Source organism: Bufo gargarizans, chromosome 9, assembly GCF_014858855.1.
Source record: "Bufo gargarizans isolate SCDJY-AF-19 chromosome 9, ASM1485885v1, whole genome shotgun sequence".
Classification (NCBI taxonomy): Eukaryota; Metazoa; Chordata; class Amphibia; order Anura; family Bufonidae; genus Bufo; species Bufo gargarizans.
This window is the reverse complement of record NC_058088.1, coordinates 193,098,268-193,111,428: the sequence shown is the minus strand read 5'-3', so window position 1 is coordinate 193,111,428 and position 13,161 is coordinate 193,098,268. Positions and strand designations below refer to the sequence as shown.

At 47.5% G+C, this 13,161-nt stretch overlaps 1 protein-coding gene across 1 annotated transcript in view; it reads right to left on the bottom strand.

Moving 5' to 3' along the window:
- The window catches only part of RALGDS (ral guanine nucleotide dissociation stimulator), a 95,944-nt gene extending 84,407 nt beyond the window's left edge, over positions 1–11,537 (bottom strand). Inside the window, exon 1 of the mRNA XM_044305214.1 lies at positions 11,508–11,537. Coding sequence (XP_044161149.1) covers positions 11,508–11,528 — 21 coding nt within the window. The 5' untranslated portion in view covers positions 11,529–11,537. The remainder of the gene's footprint in view (positions 1–11,507) is intronic.
- Between the last annotated feature and the right edge of the window lie 1,624 nt (positions 11,538–13,161).

Genomic DNA, 13,161 nt, shown 5'->3' with positions numbered 1-13,161 from the left:
CATCCCTGTGTCCGTCCAGGCCCTGCGCCGGACAGTGAGACTGAAAGCCGGACTATCCGGACCTCTGGTCACCCTAGTGCAGTGATGGCTAACCTTGGCACTCCAGCTGTAGTGAAACTACGACTCCCAGCATGCTCCATTTATTTCTATAGAGTTCTGAGAGCAGCCAAGCAAGGGGGGCGTTGTAGTTTTACCACAGCTGGAGTGCCAATGTTAGCCATCACTGCCCTAGGGGAAGACTGCTGTGGAGGTCACAGTTAAGGGGACGGTCCACTATGGAGGTCAGTTTTAAGGGGTAGATTGCTATAGAGGCCACTGTTAAGGGGGCGGAATGTTGTTGAAATCACTGTTAGGCCTCTTGCACACGACCGTATGTATTTTGCAGTCCGCAAAAAACGGATCCGCAAAAAATACGGATGACATCCGTGTGCATTCCGTATCTTGCGTAGCGGAACAGCTGGCCCCTAATAGAACAGTCCTATCCTTGTCCATAATGCGGATAATAATAGGACATGTTCTATTTTTTTGCGGAACGGAAATACGGACATAAGGAAATGGAAAGCACACGGAGTAACTTAGGTTATTTTTGCGGACCCATTGAAGTGAATTGTTCTGCATACGGTCCGCAAAAAAAGGGATTCTATCATCAGATTTAACCCCTCTAACCTAAACATATGCTCATGTCTAGACTAATAAGAATAATCCTAAGCTGGCCTTATTAAACCTCACTGTGGCTCCATTTGCCCAAAAAACAGGTTTTTATAACCTGTCAATCACTTAAGGTGCCCAAGGGGAGGTCCGTTAATACAGGGTGCCCGGCCACGCCCCTTGCCGTCCGGTGCCCAGCGCCGCCTTTCCTGTCTTCAGCGCCACCTTCTACAGCTTAGCGCCGCCTCCGCAATCCTCCCCGTCCCTCTGCCAGATCGGTGCTGAGCTGTAGAAGGCGGCGCCGGGCACCGGATGGCGAGGGGTGCGGCCGGGCACCCTGTATTAACGGACCATTCCTTGGGGACCTTAAGCAAGTGATTGACAGGTTATAAAAACCTGTTTTTTGGGCAAATAGAGATACAGTGAGGTTTAATAAGGCCAGCTTAGGATTCTTCTTATTAGTCTGGACATGAGCATATGTTTAGGTTAGAGGGTTTAAATCTGATGACAGAATCCCTTTAAGGAGATGGGGTACTGTGGAGGTCACTAATAAAAGGGGCGGGCCGCTGTGGCGGTCACTGTTAAGGGGGCGGGATGCTGTGGAGGTCGCTGTTAGGGGGCAGGATGCTGTGGATGTCACTGTTAAAGGGGCGGGATGTTGTGGGGGTCGCATAAAAGGACTAGCGCTGTGGAGGTCTCTGTTAAAGGGGAGGGCGCTGTGGATGTTACCGTTAAGGGGGCGAGCACTGTGCAGGTCACTGTTAGTGGCCTCCACAGTCCCCTACTATTAAAGGGCTTCTGTCACCCCACTAAAGTCATTTTTTTTTTTTTTTTGGGCTAGTTACATTCCTTATAGTGCGATATATGAAAATATAATGCTGTTACTTACTTTCATTCAGCCGTTTCTTGTAAAAACGAAGTTTTATAATATGTAAATCAGGTCTCTACCAGCAAGTAGGGCGTCTACTTGCTGGTAGCCGCCCCCTCGTCGTGTTGATTGACAGGGCCAGCCGCGATCTCCTCCTCCGGCCGGCCCTGTCAGCATTTTAAAAATCGCAGGCCTCTGTTCATTCGGCGCAGGCGCTCTGAGATGAGGAGGCTCGTCTCCTCAGAACTCCCTCAGTGCGCCTGCACCGATGACATCACCGAAAGAGAAGAAGTCATCGGCGCAGGCGCACTGAGGGAATTCTGAGGAGACGAGCCTCCTCATCTCAGAGTGCCTGCGCCGAATGAACAGAGGCGCGCGATTTTTAAAATGCTGACAGGGACAGCCGGAGGAGGAGATTGCGGCTGGCCCTGTCAATCAACACAACGAGGGGGCGGTTTTTTGCGGCGGCTACCAGCAAGTAGACGCCCTACTTGCTGGTAGAGACCGGATTTACATATTATAAAACTTCGTTTTTATAAGAAACGGCTAAATGAAAGTAAGTGACACCATTATATTTTCATATATCGCACTATAAAGGAATGTAACTAGCCCCAACAAAAAAAAAAAAAATACTTTAGTGGGGTGACAGAAGCCCTTTAAAGGGGCAGTGGGTTACTGTGAGGTCACTGTTATGGGGCAGGATGCTGTGGATGTCACTGTTAAAGGGGCGGGATGTTGTGGGGGTCGCATAAAAGGACTAGCACTGTGGAGGTCTCTGTTAAAGGGGAGGGCGCTGTGGATGTTACCGTTAAGGGGGCGAGCACTGTGCAGGTCACTGTTAGTGGCCTCCACAGTCCCTTACTATTAAAGGGGCAGCGGGTTACTGTGAGGTCACTGTTAAGGCAGCAGGGTACAGTGGCAGTCACGGTAGAGGTCACCGTTAAGGCCGAGGACTAAAACCTATGGTCAGTGTTAAGGGGCAGGTGCTGTAGAGGTCACTGTTAAGGGGGCTGGCCCCTGTAGAGGTCATTGTCAAGGGGGTGGGGTGCTGTGGAACTCACTGTTAAAGGGACAGGCTGCTGTGAAGGTCAAACTTAAGGAGGTGGGGTGCTGTGGAGGTCCAATTTTAAGGAGATGGGTCACTGTAGGGGGGAGGGTCAGTGTTAAGGGGGCGGGGTGTTGTAGAGGTCAATGTTATGGAGGATACTGTCTATATCTTTTAATGACACACACAAACATTAAATGAAATATACACGAGCGAAGCCGCGCCCTTCTGATAGTATATTGTAAAAACCAATGTCCGTCTGTCTGTCCTCTGTAGGCATCCTAACGCCTGAACGTTTGGACACCACATTTGGCACACGGGTCCATCGGGGGGTTTTAGTAAAGGTCTCAGCTCTCTAAGACGCACCGTTCTTCAGATATTCCCCAAAAACGTGTTAGCCAATAAGGGCTCACAGGTCCTTCACTCATATCCTGCCATACACATGGTCAAATGACCCTTATTAGACAATAGAAGACTGCAGGTCCTTCATGCATATCCCAACTACCATACGCACAGTCACATGACCCAAATTAACCAATAGAAGCCTGCAGGTCCTTCATGCATATCCCAACTACCATACGCACAGTCACATGACCCAAATTAACCAATAGAAGACTGCAGGTCCTTCATGCATATCCCAACTACCATACGCACAGTCACATGACCCAAATTAACCAATAGAAGACTGCAGGTCCTTCATGCATATCCTAACTACCATACGCACAGTCACATGACCCAAATTAACCAATAGAAGCCTGCAGGTTCTTCAGTCTTGACATACACAGTTACACCAGGTTTCCATAACAACTCAGACATTTTCTCCCATGTTATAGGTGCTGGGGCGCTATAGAGGTCACAGAACAGGGAGTGGAGTGCTGTGTATATACATATATACTGCATACGCAGCACACTACATTATAGGCCCCTACCCAGTATTTTTGGCCAGGGGGTCCAGGGGGTGTGGGGGTTGGTGCAATTGCAATCACATGGACCCTCATTTACTGCACTATATTATGAAAGAGTCTTTAGCACCTGCTGAACTACAAGTCTCAGCATGACTACAGATGCAATTTAGCCACAAGCACTTTAGGTCATCAATGCCGAAAACCCCACAGGGCGGCATTCCGCCCCATCATGTGCTTCCCGGATTACCCCGCGCAGGGAGGCGGGGGCGTGCTGAACGCTTGCTACTTTTCAGGGTTATAAATTTAGCAGCGAAAACTCTAACAATGGAAACTTTCACAACTTCTATGGACAAATGAGTCACAGAGCAGAAGAATAATCAGCACATTTCACTTTCGCTGACGCAGAAAATCACAAAAATACTGAATTCACCAGAACCAACCAGACGAAGAAAACTGCAGGACTGAGGTACTGAGGACGCCTATCGGGGAAGGCACTCGTTATAGTCCCACTAATGAGATCATGTGACACACGAGGTGAGGCTCACAGTCATTAGAGGGTCGAGTCATTATTACTATTAATTATTATTAGGAGGCTTCTTTATTGTATGGGCACCTGCACCAGTAATATACATGAACCCACAGCGCCACCCTGTGGACAGAGTGTTACAGACCAGCGCATGATGGGACAGGATCCGCCAGCTCAGCAGACAGTATCACACATCACAGGATTAGATACACAGCTCAGCAGACAGTATCACACAGGATAATATTAGATACACAGCTCAGCAGACAGTATCACACAGGATAGGATTAGATACACAGCTCAGCAGACAGTATCACACAGGAGAGGATTAGATACACAGCTCAGCAGACAGTATCACACAGGATAGGATTAGATACACAGCTCAGCAGACAGTATCACACAGGATAGGATTAGATACACAGCTCAGCAGACAGTATCACACATCACAGGATTAGATACACAGCTCAGCAGACTGTATCACACAGGATAGGATTAGATACACAGCTCAGCAGACAGTATCACACAGGATAGGATTAGATACACAGCTCAGCAGACAGTATCACACAGGATAGGATTAGATACACAGCTCAGCAGACAGTATCACACAGGATAGGATTAGATACACAGCTCAGCAGACAGTATCACACGGATAGGATTAGATACACAGCTCAGCAGACAGTATCACACAGGATAGGATTAGATACACAGCTCAGCAGACAGTATCACACAGGATAGGATTAGATACACAGCTCAGCAGACAGTATCACACAGGATAGGATTAGATACACAGCTCAGCAGTACAGTATCACACAGGATAGGATTAGATACACAGCTCAGCAGACAGTATCACACAGGATAGGATTAGATACACAGCTCAGCAGACAGTATCACACAGGATAGGATTAGATACACAGCTCAGCAGACAGTATCACACAGGATAGGATTAGATACACAGCTCAGCAGACAGTATCACACAGGATAGGAATTAGATACACAGCTCAGCAAGACAGTATCACACAGGATAGGATTAGATACACAGCTCAGCAGACAGTATCACACAGGATAGGATTAGATACACAGCTCAGCAGACAGTATCACACCGGATAGGATTAGATACACAGCTCAGCAGACAGTATCACACAGGATAGGATTAGATACACAGCTCAGCAGTCAGTATCACACAGGATAGGATTAGATACACAGCCAGCAGACAGTATCACACAGGATAGGATTAGATACACAGCTCAGCAGGCAGTATCACACAGGATAGGATTAGATACACAGCTCAGCAGACAGTATCGCACAGGATAGGATTAGATACACAGCTCAGCAGACAGTATCACACAGGATAAGATTAGATACACAGCTCAGCAGTCAGTATCACACAGGATAGGATTCGATACACAGCTCAGCAGACAGTATCACACAGGATAGGATTCGATACACAGCTCAGCAGACAGTATCGCACAGGATAGGATTAGATACACAGCTCAGCAGACAGTATCACACAGGATAGGATTAGATACACAGCTCAGCAGACAGTATCGCACAGGATAGATTAGATACACAGCTCAGCAGACAGTATCACACAGGATAAGATTAGATACACAGCTCAGCAGACAGTATCACACATCACAGGATTAGATACACAGCTCAGCAGCAGTATCACACAGGATAGGATTCGATACCAAGCTCAGCAGACAGTATCACACAGGATAGGATTAGATACACAGCTCAGCAGACAGTATCACACAGGACAGGATTAGATACACAGCTCAGCAGACAGTATTCACACAGGATAGGATTAGATACACAGCTCAGCAGACAGTATCACACAGGATAGGATTCGATACACAGCTCAGCAGGACCGTATCACACAGGATAGGATTAGATACACAGCTCAGCAGACAGTATCACACAGGATAGGATAGATACACAGCTCAGCAGACAGTATCACACAGGATAGGATTCGATACACAGCTCAGCAGGCAGTATCACACAGGATAGGATTAGATACACAGCTCAGCAGGCAGTATCACACAGGACAGGATTAGATACACAGCTCAGCAGACTGTATCACACAGGACAGGATTAGATACACAGCTCAGCAGACAGTATCACACAGGATAGGATTAGATACACAGCTCAGCAGACTGTATCACACAGGATAGGATTAGATACACAGCTCAGCAGGCAGTATCACACAGGATAGGATTAGATACACAGCTCAGCAGACAGTATCACACAGGATAGGATTAGATACACAGCTCAGCAGACAGTATCACACAGGATAGGATTAGATACACAGCTCAGCAGGCTGTATCACACAGGATAGGATTAGATACACAGCTCAGCAGACAGTATCACACAGGATAGGATTAGATACACAGCTCAGCAGGCTGTATCACACAGGATAGGATTAGATACACAGCTCAGCAGACAGTATCACACAGGATAGGATTAGATACACAGCTCAGCAGACAGTATCACACAGGATAGGATTAGATACACAGCTCAGCAGGCTGTATCACACAGGATAGGATTAGATACACAGCTCAGCAGACAGTATCACACAGGATAGGATTAGATACACAGCTTAGCAGACAGTATCACACAGGATAGGCTTGGATACACCGCCGCAGCAGCACACTGGACATGGAAATAATTTTTTATGGAATTCAGCAATATTTTCTGATGTGGAATGCACCTTGTGCTGTAAAGGCCATGCTGGTAGTTGTAGTTCCACAGTAAGGGCACACGATTATACAGATGAGTCAATGAGATCTAATTAATAACTCGCTTACGCGAAGCTGGCAGGAAATTCTCATGTATGGGATGTGTATCTGGTTTGTTACTTTTGAGGAATTCCTCACTTCTCCGAATGCCCCTGAGTCATGCGACAATTATCACACTGCCAGGTGCCATTGAACGTGTTACTAGCAGAACAGCAACCCAAGACGCCATCTCCAGGATCCAGAAAGGCTGATCTCATCGCCAATTAACGAAAGAAAGAACAATCATTCCTAATTGACATCTGCTACAAGATGCAATCACATCAATGTACCAGGGACTCTGCCGCCACCCTGTGGCAATATGATGCACTGCATGTGGCACAAGGAGAACACAAATGTGTTTTTATAGAAAAAATAATAATCACATAATATGACTTACATTTTGCTGTTGCCTACCTACCTCAGAGGCAGGGCGAGTGCTGACCGCAGTCAAATGAAACTTGACTATAGATGAAATGGATGAATTGAGCAAAATACACCAGCAGTTTACATATCTTTTCTTCTGATTGTTTGCTTCAGTGTACCAGTGCAGGTAGCACAGACCAGACACACTGCAGCAAACCCTCAGTATCCAGCCTACAGCCACAAGGCCCCTACAGCACAGGTCTATTCGGGTGAATGGGAAATCTGGAGAAATAGTTCAGTGACATCACTGTAATCAGTAAAGGACATAAATCATATCACTACAAGCATGCAGATCATTTGATGACATCATTATCCCCTGGGGCAGCAGCCTTAGGCTACTTTCACACTAGCGTTCGTCGGTCCGCTCGTGAGCTCCGTTTGAAGGAGCTCACGAGCGGACCCGAACGCCTCCGTCCAGCCCTGATGCAGTCTGAATGGAGCGGATCCGCTCAGACTGCATCAGTCTGGCGGCGTTCAGCCTCCGCTCCGCTCGCCTCCGCACGGCTAGGCGGACAGCTGAACGCTGCTTGCAGCGTTCGGGTGTCCGCCTGGCCGTGCGGAGGCGAGCGGATCCGTTCAGACTTACAATGTAAGTCAATGGGAACGGATCCGCTTGAAGATGACACCATATGGCTCAATCTTCAAGCGGATCCGTCCCCCATTGACTTTACATTGAAAGTCTGAACGGATCCGCTCAGGCATCTTGCGCACTTAGAAATTTTTCTAAGTTATTAATGCAGACGGATCCGTACTGAACGGAGCCTCCGTCTGCATTAATATGATCGGATCTGTTCTGAACGGATCCGATCAAGCGCAAGTGTGAAAGTAGCCTTACTATGTTATTTTGGCAGTGTGAGGAGGCCACTATAAAAAGGTTAGCTGATGTCACTATAAGCAGTTTGAGGAGGTCACTATAAGCAGGGAAGCAGAGTGATGAGGTCACTATAAGCAGGGAAGCAGTTTCATGAAGTCACTATGAGCAGGGAAGCAGTTTGAGGAGGTCACTATAAGCAGGGAAGCAGAGTGATGAGGTCACTATAAGCAGGGAAGCAGAGTGATGAGGTCACTATAAGCAGGGAAGCAGAGTGATGAGGTCACTATAAGCAGGGAAGCAGAGTGATGAGGTCACTATAAGCAGGAAGCAGAGTGATGAGGTCACTATAAGCAGGGAAGCAGAGTGATGAGGTCACTATAAGCAGGGAAGCAGAGTGATGAGGTCACTATAAGCAGGGAAGCAGTTTGATGAGGTCACTATAAGCAGGGAAGCAGAGTGATGAGGTCACTATTAGCAGGGAAGCAGAGTGATGAGGTCACTATAAGCAGGGAAGCAGAGTGATGAGGTCACTATAAGCAGGGAAGCAGAGTGATGAGGTCACTATAAGCAGGGAAGCAGAGTGATGAGGTCACTATAAGCAGGGAAGCAGAGTGATGAGGTCACTATAAGCAGGAAGCAGAGTGATGAGGTCACTATAAGCAGGGAAGCAGAGTGATGAGGTCACTATAAGCAGGGAAGCAGAGTGATGAGGTCACTATAAGCAGAGATGCAGAGTGATGAGGTCACTATAAGCAGGGAAGCAGAGTGATGAGGTCACTATAAGCAGTTTGATGAGGTCAATATAAGCAGTTTGATGAGGTCACTATAAGCAGGGAAGCAGTTTGATGAGGTCACTATAAGCAGGGAAGCCGTTTGATGAGGTCACTATAAGCAGTTTGATGAGGTCACTATAAGCAGTTTGATGATGTCACTATAAGCAGGGAAGCAGTTTGATGAGGTCACTATAAGCAGGGAAGCAGTTTGATGAGGTCACTATAAGCAGGGAAGCAGTTTGATGAGGTCACTATAAGCAGGGAAGCAGTTTGATGAGGTCACTATAAGCAGGGAAGCAGAGTGATGAGGTCACTATAAGCAGGGAAGCAGAGTGATGAGGTCACTATAAGCAGGGAAGCAGAGTGATGAGGTCACTATAAGCAGGGAAGCAGAGTGATGAGGTCACTATAAGCAGGGAAGCAGAGTGATGAGGTCACTATAAGCAGGGAAGCAGAGTGATGAGGTCACTATAAGCAGGGAAGCAGAGTGATGAGGTCACTATAAGCAGGGAAGCAGAGTGATGAGGTCACTATAAGCACGTTAGAGTGATGAGATAACTAAGCAGAGAAGCAGTTTGATGAGGTCACTATGAGCAGGGAAGCAGTTTGAGGAGGTCACTATAAGCAGGGAAGCAGAGTGATGAGGTCACTATAAGCAGGGAAGCAGTTTCATGAAGTCACTATGAGCAGGGAAGCAGTTTGATGAGGTCACTATAAGCAGGGAAGCAGAGTGATGAGGTCACTATAAGCAGGGAAGCAGTTTGAGGAGGTCACTATAAGCAGGGAAGCAGAGTGATGAGGTCACTATAAGCAGTTTGATGAGGTCACTATAAGCAGGGAAGCAGTTTGATGAGGTCACTATAAGCAGTTTGATGATGTCACTATAAGCAGGGAAGCAGAGTGATGAGGTCACTATAAGCAGGGAAGCAGTTTGATGAGGTCACTATAAGCAGTTTGATGAGGTCACTATAAGCAGGGAAGCAGTTTGAGGAGGTCACTATAAGCAGGGAAGCAGTTTGATGAGGTCACTATAAGCAGTTTGATGAGGTCACTATAAGCAGTTTGATGAGGTCACTATAAGCAGGGAAGCAGAGTGATGAGGTCAAGCAGTTTGATGAGGTCACTATGAGCAGTGAAGCAGTTTGATGAGGTCACTATGAGCAGTGAAGCAGTTTGATGAGGTCACTATGAGCAGTGAAGCAGTTTGATGAGGTCACTATGAGCAGTGAAGCAGTTTGATGAGGTCACTATGAGCAGTGAAGCAGTTTGATGAGGTCACTATGAGCAGTGAAGCAGTTTGATGAGGTCACTATAAGCAGTTTGATGAGGTCACTATAAGCAGTTTGATGAGGTCACTATAAGCAGTTTGATGAGGTCACTATAAGCAGTTTGATGAGGTCACTATAAGCAGTTTGATGAGGTCACTATAAGCAGTTTGATGAGGTCACTATAAGCAGGGAAGCAGTTTGATGAGGTTAGAGTTAAGAAACTTGATGATGTCATCACAATCAGGGAAAACAGTCTCTGCCACTAACTGGAGGTCTTCCAATGTCATGATGTCAGTAATCCTCTCTAGTAGTGTACTCCACAGACAATCCCGCCATACTGACCGGTTGGCCATAGGTTATTCAGGAGCAGAGCCAGGTCTGAGCAGCCGGGCCCAGCGTGAGCCCAGATTAGAACCATGCAGACAGTCCATTTACATTCTGCCAATACAACTACAACCTGGCAGAGTAACACGGCGATCAGCGGCAGGCATGTCATCCAGGCCAACGGCTCCAGACAAGCCACGTCGCCACGCAGCACTGTGCATACCGCCAGCAGCTACTCCCATCTCTCTCCCTGTATATTATAGGGATATTACAAGACAAGGCGCAGAGTGCTTTCCTACAGGCCATTAATGTGTACCCATATAGGTGGTGGCGGCCATGGCATGAATGGTGTTATACAGACGGAGAGACGGCCCTCTGATGTACCTACAAAGGAGAGGGGACGGCGTGATGACATCACAACTCATCCTTTATACCCATGCCTATATGAAATATAAGCAAGGCCCATGTAGGAGGATAAAATCAACAAAGTGACTAGCTGCCAAGATGGCGTGTTTTGGCCGGGAACAGTTTACAAGCTAGGAAAAATGCCTAAGCTTGACTATACCGCCAAAGAGCGCCATTTCTAACAGTGTTGTATTTATATGGACAATAATACTGCAATACCACATACAACCTGTGGAGGAGTGTGGCGCTGTTCAAAGAAAACAGCCATGTCTCACTAGGCCTGGACAACCCCAAAAGATCCCCTTTAAGCAAAAAGGGTCTAAATATAATCCATAATCCATGGCTGCCACTGCCCCCCGCCCCCCCCCCCAATACCAGCAACATACGGTACTGACACCCCTAGATATCTCCAAGACCAAGAAGCATCAGTGTGGCCAAAGCTGCTTCTAAACAAGCAGTTAGAAGCAAGGCGTGGGAACCCCATTTTTTATGGCGTTCCCCTTTAAGAATGACTAAAGCCATGACGCACCAGCGATGACATCACCGGACACTGTTTATACGATTATAACACACTGCAATACCCTCCTTGCTTCCAGTTATAAATCCCATCCACGTTCCTCTATCAGAAGAAAACACTTCCTGTCCGAGGGGGTCCGCCGCCACGCTTTACCCACTAACGTTTCTGCCCGTCACGTAATATTCTATACAGTACAGCACGTGTATCCGATGTATCCTACCTGAATATCGAGCATCATCATTATATATGGTCCTTCATCCTCTCCCAGGGGGTCATGAAATCCTTGGAAGAGCTGAGGTGGTTAGAGGGCTCCTCAGGGTCGGCTGCCCCCCACCCCGCGGTCCAGAAACGGGTGGCACAGATTAACGCCCTGTCAGATGATGACCCATGTTATGTCAATCAATCAATCCATTGAGCAGCGGAGGCCTTCATGCGTCTTGAAGGACTATCCAAGTGGAGCAGGTGTCAGTGGTGGTAACCCTACTCCAGCAGCCTCCACAGGAACCATATCATCAATCGGCCAATGGTGCTGAAAGCAAAAAAAGAGAAAAAAGAAGGGTCTTGTGGGAGAGAGCAGGAATTTAAAGGGACAGATGATTGCATCCTGATTCCGGCTACCTATAAGGTAAAGGTTGTCTTCTCTAATGGAAGACACCAGAGGTTCCTCAACATCTTCTTGAGATCCATTGTGCTTCTCAGAGGTTGGAGGTAGCTGTCCTTGTCTCACCTTAGGGAGTAAGGAGGGGTCTCGATGGAAAAGAGAGGGGGGAGCTCCGAGCAATCAATGCTTCCGACTGAGGGAAAATGACCTGTGTGATCTTATTAGGGTGTCAGCCTTCCTTCTGGAGAGCGGTGGTGGCTGCAGAGGAGGATGGAGCTGTGGATGAGGCACGGGGTCTTCTTGGAGACGTCTTGGTCTTGCGTGTGACAGACAAGGGCAGAGAAGGAATGTCGGTCTCCTGGTCATAGGGAGACACATTGCTCTGTAGCTACAAAGGCCATGGAAGCAGGGAGGAGAGGAGAAAAGAGAGAGAAAGAGAAGGGAGGAGGGGAGAGAGAGAGCGCGAGAGAGCGTCTGCTGGCAACCAATGACAGCAGAACAACCACACACTGCAAATGCAGAGACAGAAAGAAGCAGAATTTCTGCAAAAATATTCCAGGTCACGCTCCTGGATACAATGTAACGAGTCAAATCTCCCTATTTACACCCCGGGAAACAACGTAGCAAAGCAGGAAAAATATGAGGAAATAAAGGTTTATGGCAGTGCACTCGCTAGCAGCTGGTGTGACAGTACGGGAAGGGCAGGCACCAGGGAGTGCCCCACGTAATTGCCTGTATTAAATGTCCCCTCGCCCCCCCCCTCTGTCAATAAACCAGCCATTTATGGTATTAACCGCCCCCTTACATAAAGCACAGGGGGATCCGCTCCCAAGAGAGAGCGCTGCATCTACCTCTACTAACACTACAAGGAATGGATTAGATGCTGCTGACTCTGGAATTCTGCTTTTAATGGAGATGGCAATGAGGCATGAGGCACTGGGTGCCTCATGGCTGGGATAGATATGACATATATGGCTCCTGACCTTTGTGCACAATAGCCATACCTGTACATGTAGGTGTCTTGCTAGAGAAAAAAAAAAAGGCCACAATTTTCTCAATTTGCACGAATCCTATTAATAATTTTAATAACTTTTTTTTTTACATTTAGAAATTTTGGAGTCTGCAGGATAAGTGAAAGTGGCAGGAAATAGAGCGACAACCCAGACACCGGTCCCAGGGGAAAGTGACAGACTGTCAGGGGCTCAGGTTACTGCACCTCCTGCCCGAAGTCCAGCGGAGTAACATCCAGAAACCGAGGAGCTGCCATATGTCT